This window comes from Pteronotus mesoamericanus, unplaced genomic scaffold (assembly GCF_021234165.1).
Source record: "Pteronotus mesoamericanus isolate MK-2021 breed Mesoamerican mustached bat unplaced genomic scaffold, CSHL_Meso_final scaffold_12, whole genome shotgun sequence".
In the NCBI taxonomy this organism is placed as follows: Eukaryota; Metazoa; Chordata; class Mammalia; order Chiroptera; family Mormoopidae; genus Pteronotus; species Pteronotus mesoamericanus.
Window position 1 is genome coordinate 12,673,398 of NW_026555303.1, and position 22,866 is coordinate 12,696,263.

Consider the following 22,866-nt stretch of genomic DNA (forward strand, 5'->3'; position numbering starts at 1 on the left):
TGAAGGGTACTCTACATCAAATGGACTTAATTGATAGTTACAGAACATTTCACCCCAGAAAAGCAAAATGTACATCCTTCTCAAACACACATGGATCATTCTCAAAGATAGACCACATGGTAGGACAAAAAACAAGCCTTAACAAATTCAAGAAACTGAAATCAAGCTTCTTCTTGGATCACAATGGCTTGAAACTAGAAAGCAACCTCAAGAAAAAACTCAAAACACTCAAACACATGGAGGCTGAATAACATGTTGTTAAATAATGGATAGTTGAACAATAAGATCGAGGAAGAAATCAAAAATAAAACAAATGAAAATGAACAGACAACAACCCAAAACCTATGGAACACAGCAAAGGCAGTCCTGAGAAGGAAGTTCATAGCAATACACGCATACCCAAAAAAGAATTTAAAAATCTCAAACAACTTAACTCTAAATCTATAAGAACTGCAGGAACAACAAACAAAGCCCAGAGCAAGCATAAGGAAGGATATAATCAAGATCAGAGCAGAATTAAATGACATGGAGACTAAAAACAAAAAAATGATAAAAAGGATCAATGAATCCTGGAGATAGTTTTTTGAAAAGATAAACAAAGTTGACAAACCATTAACCAGATTCATCAAGGAAAAAAAAGAGAGGACCTGAATAAACAAAATCAGAAATGCAAGAGGAAAAATAACAACCTACACTACAGAAATACAAAGAATTATAAGAAATTACTATAAACAACTATATGCCAAGAAATTGGACAACCTGGGTGAAATGGATAATTTTTTTTTAACATACAATCTTCCAAAACTGAATCAGGAAGAACACTTGAATAGACCAATAAGAGCTAGCAAAGTTGAAGCAGTAATCAAAAAAGTACCAGCAGACAAAAGCCCTGGACCAGATGGCTTCATAAGTGAATTTTATCAAACATTCAAAGAAGAACTCACTCCTATCCTTCTCAAAATATTCCAAAAAAATTCAAGAAGAGGGAAGACTCCCCAACTCTTTTTACAAGGCCAGTATTATCCTAATCCCAAAACCAGGTAAAGACACAACAAAGAAATAAAATTATAGGCCAATATCTGTGATGAACATAGATACTAAAATCCTCAACAAAATATTAGCAAAAATTTATATGGAATTTAAAAAAGACCCTGAATAGCCTCAGCCATCTTGAGAAAGAAAAATAAAGTTGGCAGGATCGCAATACCTGATATCAAACTATACTACAAAGCCACATTAATCAAAACAGTCTGATACTGGCATAAGAACAGATATATAGATCAATGGAAAAGAACAGAGAGCCCAGAAATAAACCTATGTCTGTACGGTCAATTAATATTTGACAAAGGGACATGAGCATACAGTGGAGTAAAAATAGCCTCTTGAATAAATGTCGTTGGGTGAAGTGGTCTGATACATGCGCAAAATGAAACTAGGCTACTGTCTTAACAATACACCAGAATAAATTCAAGACAGATAAAAGACTTAAATACATGTCATGATACCATAACAGGCCTAGTGGAAACATAGGCAGTAAAATTTCAGATATCCCACATAGCAATAACTTTGCTGATGTATCTCCTAGGGCAAGAGAAATGAAGGAAACAATAAATGGTACTACATAAAATTATAAAGCTTATGCATGGCTAAAGAAAACATCAGCAAATTGGAAAGAGAACCCACTATATGAGAGAACTTATTTGCCAATGATACCTCGGACAAGGGTTTGATCTCCAAAATATATTAAGAACTCACGGATTCCACACCAGGAAGACAAACAACCCAATTAAAAAATAGGCAAAGGACATGAACAGACATTCTCCAAGGAAGAGATACAGAGGGACCAGGCACATATGAAGGGATGCTCAGCATCACTAGCCATCAGAGAAATGCAAATTAAAATCACAATAAGATACCACTTCACCCCGTTCAGAATTGCTATCATAAACAGATCCACAAACAACAGGTGCTGGCGAGGCTGTGGAGAAAAAGGAACCCTAGTCCACTGTTGGTGGGAATGCAGACTGGTGCAGCCATTGTGGAAAGCAGTGTAGAATTTCCTCAGAAAGCTAAAAATGGAACTGCCTTTTGACCCAGCGATTCCACTGCTGGGATTATACCCAAAGAATCCCAAAACACCAATTCACAAGAACCTATGCACCCCAATGTTCACAGCAGCACAATTTACAATAGTCACGTGCTGAAAGCAACCTAAATGCCCATCGGTAAATGAGTAAATCAAAAAACTGTGGTATATTTACACAGTGGAACACTATGCAGCAAAAAGAAAGAGCTACTACTCTTCTTGACAGCATGGATGGAAACGGAGAGCATTATGCTAAGTGAAATATGCCAGGGGATGAAAGACAAATACCATATGATCTCACCTATAAGTGGATCCTAAACAACAAAAGAAACAAGCAAGAAAAGTATTACCAGCAACATTGAAAGAAAAAAGAAACCAACAGCATCAGGAGGAAGGAGGGGGCAGTGGGGAAAGGGAAGGGAAAGGTCAAGTCAAGGAACATGTAAAGGACCCATGGAGAAAGCCAAAGTGGGGAAGGATTGGAGGTAGGGAGGTGGGAAGCAGCAGGGGAAAGTGATGGCTGGAAGGTGGAGACAAATGTATTTTAAGAATTAAAAAAAAAAAAAAAACTATCCAACCTGAAAAAAAAATTTTCAACCTCTCAAAGACTTCTCCAAGTAAACAAAGGGCAATATTCATGCCTTTAAACTGTTTAACATTTTTTATCAATGACATGAAAGAAGACAGAGTATGCAGCACACAAAAATTAAATGTGCAGAAAATGAAATTGGGCAGTAGAAAACAAACTTGAAAAGATCCAGAATGCGAGAACAATGGTTCAAAACCAGGAAATTTTTAAACAGAAATCAACATGAAGTGCAGAATATAGATGTTACAGGTGGATTAAATGCAGAACTCTAGAAATGGGGCAACCTGCTTTAGCAGACTTCATAGAAAAAGCCCTCCAAGATTGGTAATATGGAAGAATCAAGATGACAGAGAAGTGAGTGGAAGTTAAACTGCCCTCCTCCCAGGACCAACCTGGAATTACAACTAAATTGGGGAGAAATCACCTGGAACAAACAACTGAACAATGGCGAGAGAGGAGTCTTATAACCTCGGAGACAGAAGAATCAGCTTTAGCACAATCTAACTGGTAAGGAGTGCAGTACACACCTGAAAAGGTGGGCAGCAGCACCAGAAGGATATTGAAAAGGCCAGTTGGATTCCCCCTGAAAACAGCGGGGTCTAAACCAAAAGTGGGGATGTCTAGCCCACAGCACCAGAGCCCAAAAGATACACAGAAAACAGCCAGCTCTGAAAAGCGGCAGGGTCTCTCTCTGCAAGAGTAAGGTTGCTGGAAACGCAAAGAACTGTTTAAAGGGCCAACACATAAATTTTTATTTGCAGCCACTTACCCTGGTCTCCAGCAAAGTGGGGGGGGGGTGGGCAGAGTGGGCTAGAGACACCTGAGGAGACACTGGGGAAGGAGGCTTTGGGGAGAGAACAGAAAGAGTAGCCCGTGAGATCCCAGTGCAGACTCCTCCTCCATACTGCCGCACTGTTAGTGGACCCAATAACCCAGTCCCCAGCAGGGACTCCACCCCTCCCTGAGCTGCCTAAGGCAGCCTGCTGAGTGCAGAGTGAGTAGATTAACAGCTGAAGGAGACAGCCACAAACAGTAGATTACTGGAAGTCTTGAACAGATTGCCTAAGGTCAGACAGGGTCAACAGCTGACATCATCAGAGGCACATCCGGAAAGTAAAAACAGTGGTCTCCAACCATAGAAGTTCACACCACAAAGTCAGGAGATCAAGACAGATCAACTTAAGAAACAGAAGCAAAAGAGAAGAGTCTCATAAATAATGGGAAGACAAAGAAATATGCCCCACTCGAAGGGAAAAGAGGAATCCCCACAAAGAGATCTAAATGAAATAGAGACAAGTCAACTATCAGATATTGAGTTCCAAACAACGGTTCTAAGGAAGCTTGATGAGATCAGTGAGCTCAGAGAGAATTTCCAAAAACTACAGGGAAACTATGAGGAACTAACTGCAAACTACATCAGCATGAAAAAGGACACAGAAACTATCAATAAGAGACAAGAGGAAATGAAGAATACCATTTCTGAATGGAAGAACACAGTAGAAGGAATCAAAAGCAGCCTAGATGAAGCTGAGGACCAAATCAGCGAGCTGGAGGAAAAGGAACAAAAAAGCTCCCAGAAAGAGCAAGAAAATGAACAAAGACTCAAAAAGAATGAAGAGGCATTGAGGAAAATGCAGGACAATCTCAAACGTAATAATATATATATAATAGGGATACCAGAAGGAGAAGAGGTTGAGGAACTGATAGAGAACCTGTTTGAAAAAGCCATGATGGAAAACTTCCCTAATTGGAGGAGAGAAAAAGTCATACAAGTCCAAGCGAGCACAGAGAGTCCCATTCAAGAGGAAGCCAATGAGGCCCATTCGAAGACACATCATCATTAAAATGGGAAACATCAAAGACAAACAGAGAATCCTAAAGGAAGCAAGGGAGAAAGAGATTGTAACATATAAGGCAGCCCCAATATGGCTAGCAGCTGACTTCTCAACAGAAACGCTGCAAGCCAGAAGGGAATAGCAAGAAATATTCCAAGTCATGAAAAGCAAAGGCCTGCAACCAAGACTGCTCTACCCAGCAAGGCTCTCAATTAAAATGGAAGGTGAAATAAGGACTTTCCCAGACAAAAGAAGGCTAAAAGAATATAATTCCACCAAACCAGCACTCTAAAATATGCTAAAGGGACTACTGTAAGATGAAGAATTTCTATGAATACCCAGTTCCTTTCAGAGTTGCCAATACTTGATATTACCAATATTTTTAATACTCATTATTCTGATTGTGACAATGACGTTATTTTAATTGTTCCTTTACTATTTGTTGAAACTAAATCTGTTTTAGTATATTTCTTGTCTATTTCTATTATTTTAAAAAGAGCTTTAAAGGCCTTTTCATTTTCTTTATCCATTTATTGATTAAAGGTTTGTAGAACTTTTTTCCCTGCGGGGGGGAAGACCTATTAACCATGTTTTAGATGTGTAGCAAATACTTTCCTATTCTATTCCTTGTCCTTTAACTTTTTTATATGTATATGTCTATATAGTTAAATGTTTAATATAGTCATATTGTCAATATCTATAACTTCTGGGTTTGAATATTTTACTTCAGGTTATGAAAAATATTAGTTCTATTTTCTTATAAAACTCCTTAGATTCTACATATTGATTTTTAACTCACCCGAATATTTCTTGTATAATGTCTAAAGTAGGGCTGTTTGTTTTATTTTAAGAAATAGTGGTCCATGCACCTTATTTGTCGAATAAGCCTTATTTTACCCATTGATTTGAAATATCAACTTCATCCTATATTATATTGTTAGAGATATATGTTTGTCTCTAGAATGCTTATTATATTTCATTGATCTACTTGATTATTTCGGTGCTGAATGTCATGTTGGTTTAATTGCTAAGACTTTATAATCGTTTTAAATTGTTTTAATATTTTATAATTAACTTTGCCATTTAAAAAAATAAAATCAATCTGCATTTAAGATAGAAAGAGAGAGAGATGGAACTCCTACCTTTTGCAATAACATGGATGGAACTGGAGGATATTAGACTAAATGAAATAAGCCAGTTGATGAAAGACAAATACCATATGATCTCACCTATAAGTGGACTCTATTCAACAAAATAAACTAACAAATTAAACCACGGACACAGAAACATGGAGCAGACTGAAAGTGACCAGAGGGCATGGGGAAAGAGGACAGTGGTGGAGAGAAGGGGAAGGGACTAGACAAAGAACATGTATGAATGACCCATGGACATGGACAACAGAGTAGCAATTGACTATGGCAGCAGGGGGTTGGGGTGGGATGGGTCGGGGGGGGAAAAGGGGTGAAAATTGAGACAACTGTAATAGAATAAAAATGATGTATAAATAAAAAAAAGAAAAAGAAAAAGCCCTCCAAAAAAGAGCAAATGTTGTCTGAAGTGCACCCCTCATTTCTGCACTGAGCCAATCAAGTCAGGATAAAACACAACAAAATCATCCTGTCCAAAGGACATTTTTGGAAGTGCTTTCTCAAACTGGAACATTTTGGAAGACAGAGACCAGGATAAGCATGGGTCTGACACTATTCTGAGAAGAACAGCTAAAAGACTGAGGATCTAAGCCAAGAGAAGAGAAGATTTTGTTGTTTTCAAAGCTTGGAAGGACTATAACCTAGAAGTCAAAGTAAACTTGACCTCCACTGTTAGGGACAGCAGAAGGAGAATAACCTGCTAACATTACAGATCTAGTAGTTCACTAGAATGATGAGCTGCCGAAATGGCAAGTCTGTCTCTCTTACAAAGGGCCAAGTCCCTGCCAGAAGTGTTTAGGTAATTTAGTTCTGTTCATCTATAGGTGTTGGGAGGGACAGCCCCCGTCCTGGCGAGTCTGCTACTAGCTTTCTCTGAGCTCTGGAGTAGGCTGCTGTTGTCTCTCTCCTCTCTTAGTGCCCTCCCCAACATGGGGATGCCTCGTGCTCCTTTGTCTCCAACCACCCCTATCATCCATGGCACCTTGTGGACAGGGGCTATACTTGTCAGCTCCGGCCCTGCCACTTCCCCCCTGACCCAAGAAATGTGTATAGGAATACCAACATTAGGCAGGAAGGCAGACTTGGCAAGCCCCTACACTATGATTTGGTTGGGTAATTTATATAAACTAAAGAAGCTACTACAGTCAACCAATATCACGTTAGCATACTGTATACCTGGCTCCATCAATTCCGAGATAGGATCAAAAGGGTCGATGTAAGGGAAGAGCTTCTTGCCTGCCTCTGGAAGCAGAGCTGTTCTTCCAGGAACATAGAACATCAGAGGCACGTGAGTAGTGACATCAAAATTGCTGTATTTGGCCCATTCTCCATGTTCACCTAGAGACCACCCTGGTTCACAAAAAGCACAGAATGACAGAAAATAAAACAATCACATTACAATTTGTTCATTTTAGATATCATTTCACTTCCTGTTATTATTAAGAGTCAGAGGAAGCAAAAACTCATCACCTATAAAAAATTTTCCTCTACAATTACCACAAAAGGGTGATTTTACCTGAATATTACTTTATTTGAAATTAGACACTTCTCTTGAATGAGGAAACATTTAAAAGGAAAAAAAAAATATTAAATTCACAAACTAAAATATCTTCTTTTAGCAAGGAACTAGCAATATACATTTAGGTAGGGCTCCAAGGGACCACTGCCCCCCCACCCCACAGACCCACCTCCCCTGCTTAGATGGGCTCGTTCTTGACTGGGGAGGTATCACAATAGCTCTAGTGTAGGCATTGCCTTATCCTGTGCCTACCTATCATGACTCAAGTTTCACAGATCTGGTTTTTACTCTTTTTTGGAGGATGTACCACCAAGAAGTATGCTGTAAAACTGTGGCAAAATCACTCAAATTTAAGAAAAAAAAAGTTAAGGACAGCTTGTCCAACTTTTAAGACATACCATAGAGCAAAAAAATATAAGTTTTGATTCCAAATCCTTAACCTTGATTAAAAATTACACTTAACCTTGATTAAAAACATCCCTTGCAAAAGATCATTTGAATATCCCAAGTTGGAAATTTCCAGTCTTTTAAAGTTTGAGTACTCTTTTTGATATGAAAGAATATAAATGACAAGAGATCATACGTTAAGCATATCATGTTACAAAACAACAAAGCCACAGAAAGCTGCTATGTATGGATTTGAAAAGGCTTTTAGAGTTCGGATGTAGGAAATACAGGGAGAGCCCTTTGAGAAGAGCCATTTGTAGTCAACTGCAGCTGCTGGGCAAAGAGAGTTTGCAAGTCGGCCTTGTCCTCATGGGGTGCAGTGGGCTGTGTTAGTACTATACGAGGAAACTGGGTACCAAGAGAGAGGTCAGAAGAGGATGGCAGGTCATTAGGGAAACAGTGAAAAATTATGACACTTCCATATGTAATGGATACAAGCCTTTACAAGGTATAAGGTAGGTCTGTGAGAAATGACACAGAAAACTGTCTATGCTTTGGTAAGTCATAAAAAACAAATGAGGGAACAAAACAGTACACATAGCACAAACAACTCTACCTTGTTCACTACTAGTATATTATATACCTATGCATAAAGGCTGGTAGACGGCTCACAATCTGTCAGTACCAGTTAGCCCTGGGAAGGTGGGATCAAAGGGCAGGGCATTCTGGCCCTATATGATACACTCCATATACTTTTTTTTTCTTTTTACAATGAGTACATGTTATGTTCTAATATAGTGTTTTATGTTATATGATATTAAATAATTGTCTTCCCGGTGCTAGGTAAGAGAATAGTATGATACTGTTCAGAAAAATGAACAACCTTAAATTTACTTCTGTAAAACAATTTGGGAGTGGGGGTGCAGGGAGGATGAGATAAACAAGACTGCCATGAGTGAATACAAGGGGGACAGGAAGATGGAGACCAGGAAGTTGTTTATCCTCTTCTCTTGGGCATGATTACAATTTTTGAAATTGAGAAGAATTTTTTTAAAAAGATATTCCCTTTTTTGGAAAAAGTAGGAAACTGCCTTAGAAGAGATGAAAGTTGTGAACCCTAGGCTCTTGGCAGAAAGCACAGAAGGACTGGAGTGGAAGGGTGGAGGCAGATCTGAGGGCCTTGTTGAGTTCTATCAGGAATGTTCTGGATCCTCTTAAGGCCACCAAAAAGTACTCAAATCCTCGAAATTAGAAATGGCAGTTACAACTTCTAGTCAAGATAGTGGCATAGGCAGACATGGAACACCCTTTCACACAACGACATCAAAATAACAACTAAAACATAGAACGTTCATTCAGAATGCTTAGAAATCGAGCTGAATGGAAGTCTGACAAATACAGTGGATTCAATTAAAGAAACCATATCCATCCAGACTGGTAGGAGACACACAGACGCAGAACGGGCTGGTCCCAACCCACATGTGGTGGATAAAAATTAGGGAGGGATATTTCAGGAGCGAGAAGTCCCAGACCCACACCAGGCCCTCCAGTCCAAGGTTCCATTGCCAAAAAGATAAGTCCCCATAACTCCTGGCTGCAAAAACAGTGGGGATTAAATCAATGGAGGAAACTTCTGGAGTCCCAAGGAGTTCCCCTTAAAGATCCCACATAAGGGCTTAGACTTACTCCCTCTGAGCTCCAGCACTGAGGTAACAGCCTGAAAGGCACCAGTGGCATACAGGAAGGCACTGAAGTATCTGGCATCAAGGCAAGAGCTGGGGAACAGCTTTCTCCCAGACAGAAATGGAGGTAGAGGCCACTGTCCCTTTTCTGAGCCCTCCTCCAACACAGCCACAGAACTGGCAAGTGGGTACTTTATCTGAAACTCCATCAAGCTGGCTAACACTGTTTGCCCCACCCTGGAGATCCCCTGAGACTCCATTCAACCCAACTTATGGGCGCACTCAAGCTGTTAACCATGACATTTCTATATGAATGGCTAGGCTTAGGTCATGTTTCACAGCTTCCTAAATCCTATCAAGAAAGCAACAGCCAGCCTCAGTAAGCCCCCAGGCCCAGCACTAGCACCAGCCAGCCTAGATTCACAGCTTGGCTTTGCTTGGGAATCTCCAAGCTCAGCACAAAAAGCAGTCATCTCAGATTGCTTTTCAGCTCAGGCAGGCTGGCCCTTGCCAGAACACCGGTGGGGACTGACCTTGGTCTGCAGCACCCAAGAGAAACCCCAGAGCCTGTATACCCAGTGGACAGCTACAGACCACGTTGGAGCACCACCACTCTATCCCTGCATAGCTGTTCCTCTATGGAGGACAGAGGTTGGTGGTCAGCAGTCACAGCCAGTCCTTGCAGCTCACTGGAATGGGTAGATCCCTCTCATTGACCTGCCAACAGAAATCAAGGCTCAACTAAAAGAGGAGGGTATACTCAGTCCACACGAAGGGCATATGTCAAGTACCCGGCTTGGGTGATAGGGGAAGCTGTGCCACTGGACCCTATAGTATACCTATTACATTAGGCCATGCTACCAAGACAGGGAGTAATAGCAGCTCTACTTAATACATAGAAACAAACACAGGGAGACTGTCAAAATGAGGAGACAAAGAAACATGGCCCAAACAAAAGAACAAATCAGCACTCCAGGAAAAAATCTACATAAAATAGAGATAAGAAATCTATCAGATGCACAGTTCAAAACAATGGTTATAAGGATGCTCAAGGAAGTGAGGGCCTCAGCAGCATAAAAAAAATCCAGTCAGGCCCTGGCTGGTGTGGCTCAGTGGACTGAGTGCTGGTCTGTGAACCAAAGGGTCACCAGTTCGATTCCCAGTCAGGGCACATGACTAGGTTGCAAGCAAGATCCCAGGTAGGAGGTGCACAAGAGGTAACCACACACTGATGTTTCTCTCCCTCTTCTTCCCTTCACCTCTCTCTAAAAATAAATAAAATCTTTAAAATAAAAGATCCAGTCAGAAACAAAGAATACACTACTTGAAATAAAGAACAATTTACAGGAAAACAACAGTAAACTGGATGAAGCCAAGAATCAAGCCAATTATTTGGAATATAAGGAAGCAAAAAACAACCAATCAGAACAACAAGAAGAAAAAAGAATCCAAAAAAAATGAGGATAGTATAACCGCCTCTGGGACAACTTGAAGCATTACAATATTCATATCACAGGGGTGCCAGAAGGAGAAGAGAAAGATCCAGAAATTCAAAATCTATTTGAAAAAATAATGGAAGAAAATTTCCCTATTTTGGTGAAAGAAATATACATGCAAGTCCAGGAAGCACAGAGTCCCAAACAAGATGGATGCAAAGAGGCCCACTCCAACATACATCATAATTAAAATGCCAAAGGTGAAAGATAAAGAATCTTAAAAGAAGCAAGAAAAAAGCAGTTAGTTACCTACAGGGAGTTCCTATAAGACTGTCAGTTGTTTTCTTAGAAAAATCTTGACAGGCTAGAAGGGATTGGCAAGAAATATTCAGTCATGAAAAGCAGGGACCTACAGCCAAGATTGCTCTACCAGGAAAGATATCATTTAGAATCAAAGCGCAGATAAAGAGCTTCCCAGACAAGTAAAAACTAAAGGTGTTCATCATCACCAAATCATTATTATATGAAATGTCAAAGGGACTTCTTTAAGAAGAAGAAGATCAAAACTATGAACAATAAAATGGCAATAAATATATCAATCAACAATTGAATCTAAAAAACAAACTAAGCAAACAAGAACAGATACAGAATCATGGACACAGAGAGCATTTTGATGGTTGCCAAATGGGAGGGGGTATGGGGGAATGGGTGAAGCAGTGAGGGGATTAAGAAGTACAAATAAGTAGTTACAGAATAGCCATGGGGATATAAATTACAATATAGGAAATGGAGTAGGCAAAGAACTTATATGCATGACCCATAGGCATGAACAATGAATGTTGTGGGGATTGCCTGAGGGAGTGGGGGGTGCTCAGTGGAGGGGGGAAAAGGTGGAAAACTGCTCCTCTGACCCACAGAGACATGGAGAGAGGACCCAGAACTAACAAGGAAGTCATAAAACCATCCTAAGACCTCAGACTCAGGGCACCACTGATTCCTCAAAAAGAACATGTCTATGTTTAAGGCAATCTAGAAAAGCACATTTCACAAAAAAAGTCCAGAGACTTTGAGTGACTCACCGGGACATTTCAAAATGCTTACCATGATCTGAGGTAAATGCAACAATAGTGCTGTTGGCCAGATGAAGATCCTCCAAAGCACTCAAAAGGTGGCCAACCTGTGTATCCAAGTAGGAAACAGAGGCAAAGTAGCTCTGACGTATTTTCCGCTACAATTTAAAAATAATAATTATAATGAGTGTGACTGTGATTTAAGTTGCTGTAGCATAGACAGCGTTCACCTGAACATCCCACTCAAACAGCTCCCCTCTGCTGTTGCCCTTGATTTTCTCAGCCACAACATGACATTGATTTATCTACCATCTACATCCCATCTCCCCATAGTCAAAGCAAAATCCACAGGTCTATAAGTAGGATTCTTTCTTAAGGGGATTGGCAGATGGATGTGCCACTTACTGTTCCTTTCTGTCTCATTCACATACGCTTATAGGTCCCAGAAGATGAATGTGTACACAGAAACTTATCCCCCAGCATAAGGGGCTGCTTTGAGTGGTATTGGGGACTGTAGTCCTGTGCAAACTGGGGCCTGGAAGAGGCCCCATAAGACTTGGCCAGAACACTGGTAATGCAGTTGATAGGCAGGACCCTATAATAGCTCCGAGTGCCCCTGGGGAAAATCAGGCCTGGAAGTAAATTATACTCCTTGAAGCATGCTTTGTTTCTCCCTCAAGCTCTGTAATCTTATACCAGATAACCAGTTCAAGGCTGAGAAGGAAATTTACAAAATTCCTGGACCCCGACCCAAATCCCATCTGGCGCCATAAGGTTTATTCATCTTAGACCCGAGCAATTCGGTGTGTTCCTGCCATTGTCTTCTTTAAACATCACCTATTCTCTGTAAACTTAAGTTACTGATATAATTAGACTACCTATACATTCCTGCTACCTATCCCCCACTTGTAACCCTCTCAATAAGCCATTGAGCATGGGGGCTTGGGGCACTGTCCTTGAGAGAGAATCACCTTTCCCCTTCCTTGACAGGCAAACAGTGTCTGGAATGATTCTTTCTTCCATCCATGGCAAATCGAGGATTCCGCAGGCCCAAGTCCCCTCCAAATTCTGCTGGAGGTTTTGTGAAAGATACCATAAAGCTGTATCCAATTCCTGTTGCTGCTTTAACAAAGGATGACAGAGTTGGGGGCTTAAAACAATATAAATGTATCATATTCCAGCTGTGGAAGCCATAGTCTGAAACCAGGATGTCAGCAGGGCCATTCTCTCTCTGAAGGTTCGAGGGGAGGGTCTTGCCTTCCAGCTTCTGGTGGTAATGGCAGTCCTTGGCATTCCTTGCCTTGCAGCTGTAGCACTCCAATCTCTGCTTCTGTCTTTACATGGAGTCTTTCCTTTCTCTCCTCTTCTCATAAGGACACCAGTCAGATTGAATCAGGGCCCACCCTACTTCAGTAGAGCTTTATATTAACTTGTTACATCTACAACAACCCTAGGTCCAAATAAGTTCATATTCTGAGCTATTGGGCCGGGGCGGGGGGCGTCAGGACTTCAACATGTCTTTTTAAGGGACACAATTCAATTTATAACATCAGTGTGTGGTCCTTTCCTCTGACCACTTTCTAACCCAGCAGAAGAGAGCAACTGCTTATCCTCATGGACTCTAGTTGTCATGTGAGGCTCACTCTTAACAAATTCGCAGCTGTCAGGTAAGCAATGGAGGACAAGAGAGCAGCACACTCTCCATGGTCTCTAAATCCAAGCAAGAGGGACTTTGAGACCAGCCAGGCCAAACACTGATATAAAACAGCCATGGCCTCTTCTGGAATATCTCCCTTTCCAGCCTTGTTCACAAATATTCAACAAGGCTGAGAAATAAGGGCTGCTGATGTATCAGAGCAGCCACAGCTTCCACTATCTTATTAGCTGGACCTGCTGGCTTCTTTTCCCCCTGCCAGCTGAGGACAAACATGAGACTCATCCATTCTCCCCATGAAGTAAAGATGACAGATATTCATCTAACAACCTTCTAGGAGGATTATACTGAACTCTAGCCTACTTCAACTTTCTACTAGATAAAGGCCTTTGGTCTGTAACTTGGGGAACTTTGATCCTCCTAAGGATCAAAGACACCTGTGAGGACAGCTGTGTCCTATTCAAGACTATGTACTCCTTCCTATACTGGCCCCTGGAGATAGGGAAAGGAGCAGATGTGATCCTTACCCTTAACAAGTCACCTGTCCAGTGGGGATACTGGCTGACAGACAAGAAAATGCATATGTTACTACTGGGGCCCAGGTATGACATGGGAAAATGAACCTTCAAGTCAGCCTTGGGAAATCAGAGAAGACTTCACAGAGGAGTAAGCATTTGAAAGAGGTGCTGGCAATCTGAAAATTTAGAGTAAGGCACTTTAAACAGGGGCTGCAAAGCACAGGATGGGGCAGAGTTACCAGAGCAGAGTATGTTTGGGGTTAGTGAGATGGCTGTTGTGGCTGCAGAATGAAACAAGATGGCCAAGCAGGTGTGGGAGGATGCTGAAAAGCAGGTCAGGGCCAGATGATTTGGACCTGGTGGGTCCAAAGAGTGGAAGTCCCATGCTGGAGGCAAAGGAAAACACTGAGACTGCTCAGGGTGAGAAGTCGAAGCAGTCTGGGCTGCAGGTCAACATGAGTCCTCAGGCAATAGCCCAGAGGAGATTCCAGGGGCTCAAGAAAAAATGATACTCTATTAGGGCTGGGCACACAGGAAGGGCTCGACAGACATTTGTTGAATAAATAAACTACACCCAGGCCCACTGCAGTGGTCAGGAAAGATTTGGTGAAGAAACAGGAGGCCAGTACAAAGTTGAGAAGAATTAGGTAGACCTAATAGGAGTGGGGAAGGGAAGGGGACAAGCAGGGGAAGACGATGAGGACTCCAAGGGTGACTCTAGGCTTCTCATTCAGCTGGTGACATGATTCAATGGCATGTGGTGGCACAAAAGGAGGAGGAGGAGGGTGAAAAGCAAGAGCAAGAGTGTGGCCATGTGAGGCCTATGGCCCTGAGGTCGCCATGGGCAGTGGCTCTTGCAGAGAAGTGGAAAGACATATCTGAAAATCAAAAGCAAGGCCAGAGCTGGAGGATTAGTTCAGCATGGCTTAGCTGAGCCTGGCTGCAGAGGGGCAGGAAGGAGATAGTATGGTCCCTGGGGCTGATGTTGGGATGCAGCATTCCTAAGTGGCAGATGCATAAAGAGGGGCTTGCCATGGGAACTGAAGCACACCAGGATGTGGACATTTCCAAAAAGGGCAGCACTAATTAACAGTGAGGAAGCAGCAGAAACTCAAGGAAGGTCACACCCACAAGATGGATTTTATTTGCCAACAAAGTTAGTGCTGACCCAGGTGAGAGAACTTTTTAGTGGGCTGTGGAGGCAGAAGGCTCCACAGTGGTAAATCAAGAATGAATGGACAGTGAGGGCACACACACAGCCAGAACAGACCACGTTTCACTATTATCCCTTGAAGAGCAGGTGAGAAAATGGGAAGGGAGAAGAAATAGTCAGGAACAAGGGAGACAGGACTTCTGAAGATGGGATGGATACAAGCAGCTGTGGAAGCTGATGAGGAGAGAAGACTTTACTTGTATACATGAGAACAAGGGGACAAAGGGTTGGGGAGAAGCCAAATCCTTGCTGCTCTTCCTGCAAGACTAGGGAGAAGGTCGCTGGCCCAGTACACATGTACACACAATTCTAGCTACTGGTGAGGGAGACAGTTAATAGCACCATTTACCACACATCTGCTGAGTACCATCTAATCTTCCCAAACACCCTTTAAGGTGAGCGTTACCATTCCCATATCACACAGGAGAACTCAGAGGCTCAGAGAAGTTGATTAACTTGCCGAGAGACAGAGTTGGCAAGGGACGCAGCCTGGATGTGTGCTTACATCTATCTTGTGCATTCCCCTCCCTCAGACTGTCCACCAGCCTCCATTTCTGAAACAGGAGGTGCAGTAATCACTGAGAGACCAAGTAGAGGGGCATGGGGGGCAGAGGGGCCTGAGGGGTTTAAGGGAGCTGAGCCTTTACCATACAGGACTGCTGGGACTGGAGGTGGGGCGTGGGTGTCACTGCCTCATGGCTGTATGGATTCCCTCAGGATTCAGGCTTGAGAGCAGAGGTGGTGACTGAACTATCCTGTTATCAGGGTACTACAGGTAGGGCAATGATAAATGGGAAAGGGCTGAGGCCTTGAAAAACAAGAAAAATAAGTGACCTGCCATTGAGCATCAGCTATTCAGGGGAAGAGTGAAGCCAAGAAAGGACCTAGTCACTGGGAGAGAGTAGGAGTCCACATACTGGCAGTCCAATAGAGCTGTGTGGCAAATGAGGGCATGGAGTAAGGGAGGTGCAAAAAAAAAAAAAAGAGACTGTGGTCATGTGGTGACCAAGGAGGAACAGACCTGGGAGATGACAAACTCCCAGGTATGGCCCTGAAGTGACTGGCTCACATGGAGCTCAGTTAAAAGACTGGGGGTTAAAGCAGGCATAGGACTGAGAGGCTCAAGAGTGAAATGAGATGGGGCTGCGACACAGACCTCCAAAGCTGCAAAAGGACAGTGAGCAGGGCCCCTGTTCCAAGTAAATGTGGGACAGGGACAAGCACATTAGCATTCCAGGGAGGTCCTCAGGGTCATGCTTTCAACTCTGTGTGCAACTGGGCAGCAATACCACCAATGGATGGAAGACAAAAAAACTTTGAAGGAGCCCTTACTAGGCAGCTGACACTGTCCTAGATGCTTTCACATGTTCACTATAATCGCCACTTGAATACCTCTGAAGTATGTGTTCTCACAGAAAATCTTTCTTCATCTGGTTTCTATTTTACAGATAAGGAATCTAAGTTTCTGACAGGTAAAATGACTTGACAGAGGTCATGCAGCTGGTATGGGGTAAAAAGAGAAATTTGAACACTGGACTGTTTGGAACCAACAAAATAAACCATGGGGCTTTGACTTTACACACTCTTATCACTAGCTGTGTGATCTGGGGCAAGTCACCACACCACTCTGTCTTTAATTTCCTTACCTAGACAACAGAGACATTAGATACCTCATTAAGGTTACCATGGAGACCAAAAGAGAGAACACACATAAAATGCAGGGCACCCATTCTGGCACACAGCCCATTTTAAAGGGTCATTATAAATAACCAAGTGCAGTCTTAGGTCTACAATTCAAGAAATCTCACTATTGGAATCCCTACAAATGGAAATTAGGAACCAAACAAACTGATGAGTCCACTGCTTTCCAAACTCTCACCACTGCCATCTGAAACTCGGAAAACAAATAGATGTGAGGAACACACATCCCTCATTACCCAAACTCTTGCTGTCCAAACTTAGGAGCAAAATATGTGTGAGAAGCAAGAGAGACCTGTGTATTATGTTTTGTTGTGAACTATACCCTATAGCAGTGGTTCTCAAACTTATGTGTACATCAGAGTCAGCTGTGTGCTTTTTATGGAAATGCAGGTTTTTGGGCCCCACCTCCAACTTTGAGTTCCCTAAGTATGAGTGGAGTCAGGACTCTGCTCGTCTAATAAGCCTTCAGGGTGATTCTGATACAGATGGTTCGGGGAGCACATTTTGAAAGCACGGCCCCTTCATTCCACTGTAGACTGCCTGTTGGAGTATCCACATAGTAATGTGGAATATTCCAGAAACAGCATTGGTCATCATGCTTTCTGCACTCCAGAGAGAAGGTAGTGAGGATTCTAACTCCATGTCTGCTCCACTCCCACATCATGGCAAAGGGGAACCACATTCTACACCTGGATAGAACTAGCCATGTTGTATGCCCGTGTTGACTTTCCCTCAGAAAAGACCTGCAAGTACCAGAAAACTGAGTATTTTGGGCTCCACCACCCTATAACTGATGAACTGTCACCTGGATTAAATAGCATCCTCCATGAGTTAGTAATGACCATCTAGGACTCTTCCCCACTCCTGTGCCCACATCCAGTGAGTCACCAAATCTCCAGATGTCCCTTTCTTTGGAAGTGGAGACACTGACTGGGAGACTATCCATCCAGCACTTCCCATGTCCTAAATGTCTCCATACCAGCCCCCAACACTAGCATTTTGCAATATATTTTGCACAGAGAAGTTTCTTAGTAAGACCTGATGGATGAAGTAGTGTCTATTGAGAAAAGTGGCATCACCAGTGACCACTTATGGCATCATGCCATAAGTATCCAATATTTCCCCGAAATATGTCCTTGGTACCTGAAAGTCCACAGGAATTGAGCCATAGGGAACACTGAGGTTTAAAGCTTGGATGTCTTCCCGCTGCCTGATGTCCATCCAAGGATTATAGGCCACAGGAGGGAGGCCAGTGGGGACCTGGGGATCAGAAGCCAGGGTGATGTTCTCCAAGGGATACAACTTCTGAAACTCCTTGGGAGAAAGCACAAAGCCAACAGGTTGCCACTCTTTTGACAAAGGCACAAGGTTTAGACTCTATTGGTATTTATATTGCCTTTTCTCTAAGCTTGTGATGCATTTACATGGTGGCTCACTAATACTGCTGAGGCATTTCCCCCACCTGAAAGTCAGATATTAAGTCACTCCCACTAGGAGCCAATGGTAGTGAAATAATGCGACTTGTTTTCCACAGAGTAGAGACACCTCTCTTCTCTCATACAAATAATACCTTCCTATTCCTATCGCCACCTCCCCTCCAACAAGAAGGTATGAAGAGGTGTTGTCATTCCCCAAACCACCCTCAGGTTTGATACTTCACTGGGACTCAGCTATGATTTACAGTAAAGGGAGACCAAACTCATTCAACAAAGAGAAGACACATGGATGATATCTGGGGAAAACCAGGCACAAGCTTACAGAGTCCTCTCCGGGTTAAGTCACACAGGATGTGCTTACAAGTTGTGTGATAATATGTATGAAATGCTGCCACCAGGGGAGCTCATTAAAGCTTTAGCACCCAGGGTTTTAACTGGGGTTGGTCTGCCTACACATACAAAACTTCTAGACTTCAAGCAAGAATGCAGGGGTTTGCATAAACAGTTTAGTTATAATAAGCCACTTGTCAGTTCTAGGAATGGTAGGAACACACCAGAGACCCAGGTTCCCAGCCAAGAGCCAACCTCATAAACAGGACTTCCAAAGGATGATAGTCTGCCCTGTTAGGCTGACTCTTTTTTGCACAAGAAACAGAAGTGAGACTCTGTCCTTCAAGGGGCTGACAGCTCCTGCTAGGAAGGTGAGATCCCCTGGGCCAGTCAAAGCAAATCAACATCAAAGAACATGCCTTCTGGTCTCAACTCTCATCACAAGTAAGGGATATTCTCTCCTTTTCTTTTTTAAAGATTTTATTTATTTTTAGAGAGAGGAGAAGGGAGGAAGAATGAAAGGGAGATAAGTATCAATGTGTGGTTGCCTCTTATGCACCCCCAGCTAGGCATCTGCCCTGACTGGGAATTGAAATGGTGACGCTTTGGTTCGCAGGCCAACACTCAATCCACTGAGCCACACCAGCCAGGGCAAGGATATTCTTTTCAAAGTCAAAAGAATGGGCTGCTCAGGCCCGGGAAAAACATGATAGGGAAAAACTGAAAAAAATATTTTTTTAAAAGAGATTACAATCTCTAAATGATATACATACAAGCACAGGATGAGGTTCCAATCAGAAATGCAGTGCCCTGAGTTTAAGGAGTCTGACTTGAGAGGCTCTAAGGGAAAGGCAATTACTAAAGAGGAATTCACATTCCTTGGAACTGTGTCCCAAGGGTCATCCCCTATTGCAGGCTTTGGCAGCTCTAATTCACTTCTCTTAATTATCTCACCAACCAGCCCAGCATTTGCTCACTGAGTTCAAGGAAAAGAAACAAAATCCTCCAGTGGGGGAAATTAGAAAGCCAAGCATTTCCAATAAGATTCTTATATGTTCTAAGTCCATTACTTAGCCTTGACTTCTGAATCACGTCTTCACACTGTTGAGTACACTAATGTCGTCAGGCATCCCTGGTGACCGGGGACAGCAGGATGTAGTCACTTTAACTAGACAAATCCCACCTTTAACAAATGACACAGCTGTCATAGCTGTATTGGATCACCCGTCAGCCAGCTTTTCACCTTGGGGTATCTGAAGGGTATATGCGGCTTGTGATATCCAACAGCCAGGAAGAAAAGACTGGCAGATGTTTTCATTTTTTCCAACAGTTGTATGGCTCTCTTGGTGCTCTGTTTGTCAGGCAAGGTACCCTCGGGTATGTCTGCCATATCCACAGGGCAAATCAGGTTGGCATGGAGTTCTCCGTCCGGCCCCCTACATGTCTTTCAAAACAAAACATAAAAAAACAGGTTTTTAAATGCAAGAAATAGAGGTCATGAATGTTACACACACAATGTATTTAACATTCATATCAGCAGCCCAATAAGTATTAGTCACTCAGGATAGGAACACAGGAAGTAGAACAAAAACAGATTAGTGTTTCTTCTTTTCCAGGGAGGGGCCAGAAACCAACCAGCACTTACCTCCTTGCTATTAATCCTCTGTCTCTAGATCAAAATTAAAAGAAACCCAAGTAAAGTAATGATGAAAAAAAATCTGCCTCCAAATCAACAATAAAAAAATGAGCCCATTAGAACCAGACAAGGTTGTCTGCTTTCACCGCTTCTATTCAACACACTATTGGAAGTCCTACCCACAGCAATCAGACAAGAAAAAGAAATATAAGGCATCCAATTGGAAAGGAGAAAGTAAAACTGTCATTGTTTGCAGGTGACATAATACTGTACATAGAAAACCCTATAGACTCACCAAAAAACTACTCAACCTAATAACTGAATTTGGCAAAACAGGGGGATAAAAAAGTCAATATGCAGAAATCAAAGGCATTTTTGTACACCAACAATGAGATATCAGAACCAGAAACAGGAGAAAAATCCCATTTGCTAAAGCAACAAGGAATATAAAGTACCTAGGAATAAATTTAACCAAGGAGGTAAAGACCTGTACTCAGAAAACTACACAACACTGAAGAAAGAAATTAAGGAAGACACAAACAAATGGAAGCATATACCGTGTTCATGGACTGGAAGAATAAACATCATCAAAATGTCCATACTACCCAAAGCAATTTATAGATTCAACGTAATCCCTTTTAAAATACCAATGATGTATTTCACAGATATAGAACAAACATTTCAAAAATTTATATGGAACCATAAACGACCCCGAATAGCTGCAGCAATTTTGAGAAAGAAAAACAAAGTAGGAGAGATCACAATACCTGAAATCAAATTATATTACAAGGCCACTGAAATCAAAGAAGTCTGGTACAGGCATAAGAACAGACACGTAGATCAATGGAACAGAATAGAAAAGCCCAGATCAATTAATGGGACTCTTTTATCTACGTATCTACGGTCAATTAATATGTGACAAAGGGGGCAGAAGGATAAAATGGAGTAAAAATAGCCTCTACAACAAATGGTGTTGGGAGAGCTGGACAGCTACATGCAAAAAAATGAAATCTGACCACCAACTGACATCATACACAAAAATATAATCAAGATGGATAAAAGACTTAAAGATAAGTTGTGACACCATAAAAGTCCTAGAGGAGAACATAGGCAGGAAACTCTCAGATATTCCATGCAATATTTTCACCTATGTGTACACTAGAGCAAGGGACATAAATGAAAGAATAAACAAATGGGACTTCATAAAAACAAGGAGCTTCTGAATGGCTAAAGAAAACATCAGCAAAATGAAAAGGGAACCAACCGTATGGGAAAATATATTTGTCAATGATACCCGGACAAGGGTTTGATTTCCAAAATCTATAAGGAACTCACACAACTCCACTTCAAGAAGACAAACAATCCAATGAACCAACGGGCAAAGGACCTGAACAGATACTTCTCCAAGGAGGACATACACAGGGCCCAGAGACAGATGAAAGGATGCTCAGCATCACTAGCCATCGGGTAAATGCAAATTAAAACCACTATGAGATACCACTTCTCGCTGGGTCGGAATGGCCCGCATAAACCAATCAACAAACAAGTGCCTGCAAGGCTGTGGAGAAAAGGGAACCCTAATACACTGTTGGTGGGAATGCAGACTGGTGCAGCCACTGTGGAAAACAGTATGAAATTTCCTCACAAAGCTAAAAATGGAACTGCCTTTTGACCCAGCAATTCCATGCTGGGATTATACCCCACGAATCCTGTAATCCCAAATCAAAATAACCTATGTGCCCTGATGTTCATAGCAGCACAATTTACAATAGCCAAGTGCTGAAAGCAACCTAAGTGCCCATCAGTAAATGAGTGGATCAAGAAACCACAGTACATTTACACAATGGAATACTATGCTACAGAAAGAAAGAAAGAGCTACTATCCTTCGCGACAGCATGGATGGAACTGGAGGGCATTATTCTAAGTGAAATAAGCCAGAAGGTGAAAGACAAATACCACATGATCTCACTTATAAGTGGAACCTAATCAACAAAACAAAGTAAGAAAAATATAACCAGCAACATTGAAAGAAAAAAGACAGTAACAAGAGGGGAAAAGGGAGGGGCATAATGAGGAAAAGAAGGGGAAGGGTTAAGTCAAGGAGCAAGTATAAAGGACCCATAGACAAAGCCAAAGCGGGGAAGATTGAGGGTGTGAAGTAGGGGTGGGTGGAGGAGGGGAGGGTAGTGGCAGGAAAACAGAAACAAATGTATTTGAACAATAAAAAAAGAAAAGAATGAGCCCATTAAAAAATGGGCAAAGGGCATGAATAGTTATATCTCTCTCCAAAGAAAATATACAAATAGTCAATAAGCACACATAAAGACACTCAACATCTTTAGTCATCATGTAAATGCAAATCAAAACTACTATAAGATAATCACCCATACCCACTAGGATGGCTGTTTTTTTTTTTTTAAATGGAAAGTAACAAGTATTAGCAAGGATGTGGAAAAATTGGAATTCTCATACAGTGTTGGTTGGAATGTACAACGATGCAGCTTCTTTGAAAAACACTCTGGCAATTCTTCAAACAGTTACACATAGAGTTATTATATGACAAACAATTCTGCTCCTAGGTGTATACCAAAAAATAAAAACCTAAGTCCACGCAAACACTTGACT

General features: G+C 41.9%; 1 protein-coding gene across 3 annotated transcripts in view; it reads right to left on the reverse strand.

Annotated features, from left to right (window-relative positions):
* IDS (iduronate 2-sulfatase) overlaps positions 1 to 22,866 on the reverse strand; it is a 75,810-nt gene that overhangs the window by 19,109 nt on the left and 33,835 nt on the right. For 2 of the 3 annotated variants that reach the window (XM_054587927.1, XM_054587928.1), the window contains 4 exons: positions 19,848 to 20,048; positions 17,982 to 18,152; positions 11,784 to 11,910; positions 6,835 to 7,008 (listed from right to left, as the gene is read on the reverse strand). In XM_054587927.1, coding sequence (XP_054443902.1) covers positions 6,835 to 7,008; positions 11,784 to 11,910; positions 17,982 to 18,152; positions 19,848 to 20,048 — 673 coding nt within the window. The remainder of the gene's footprint in view (positions 1 to 6,834; positions 7,009 to 11,783; positions 11,911 to 17,981; positions 18,153 to 19,847; positions 20,049 to 22,866) is intronic. The other variant, XM_054587926.1, reaches the window with a different exon arrangement.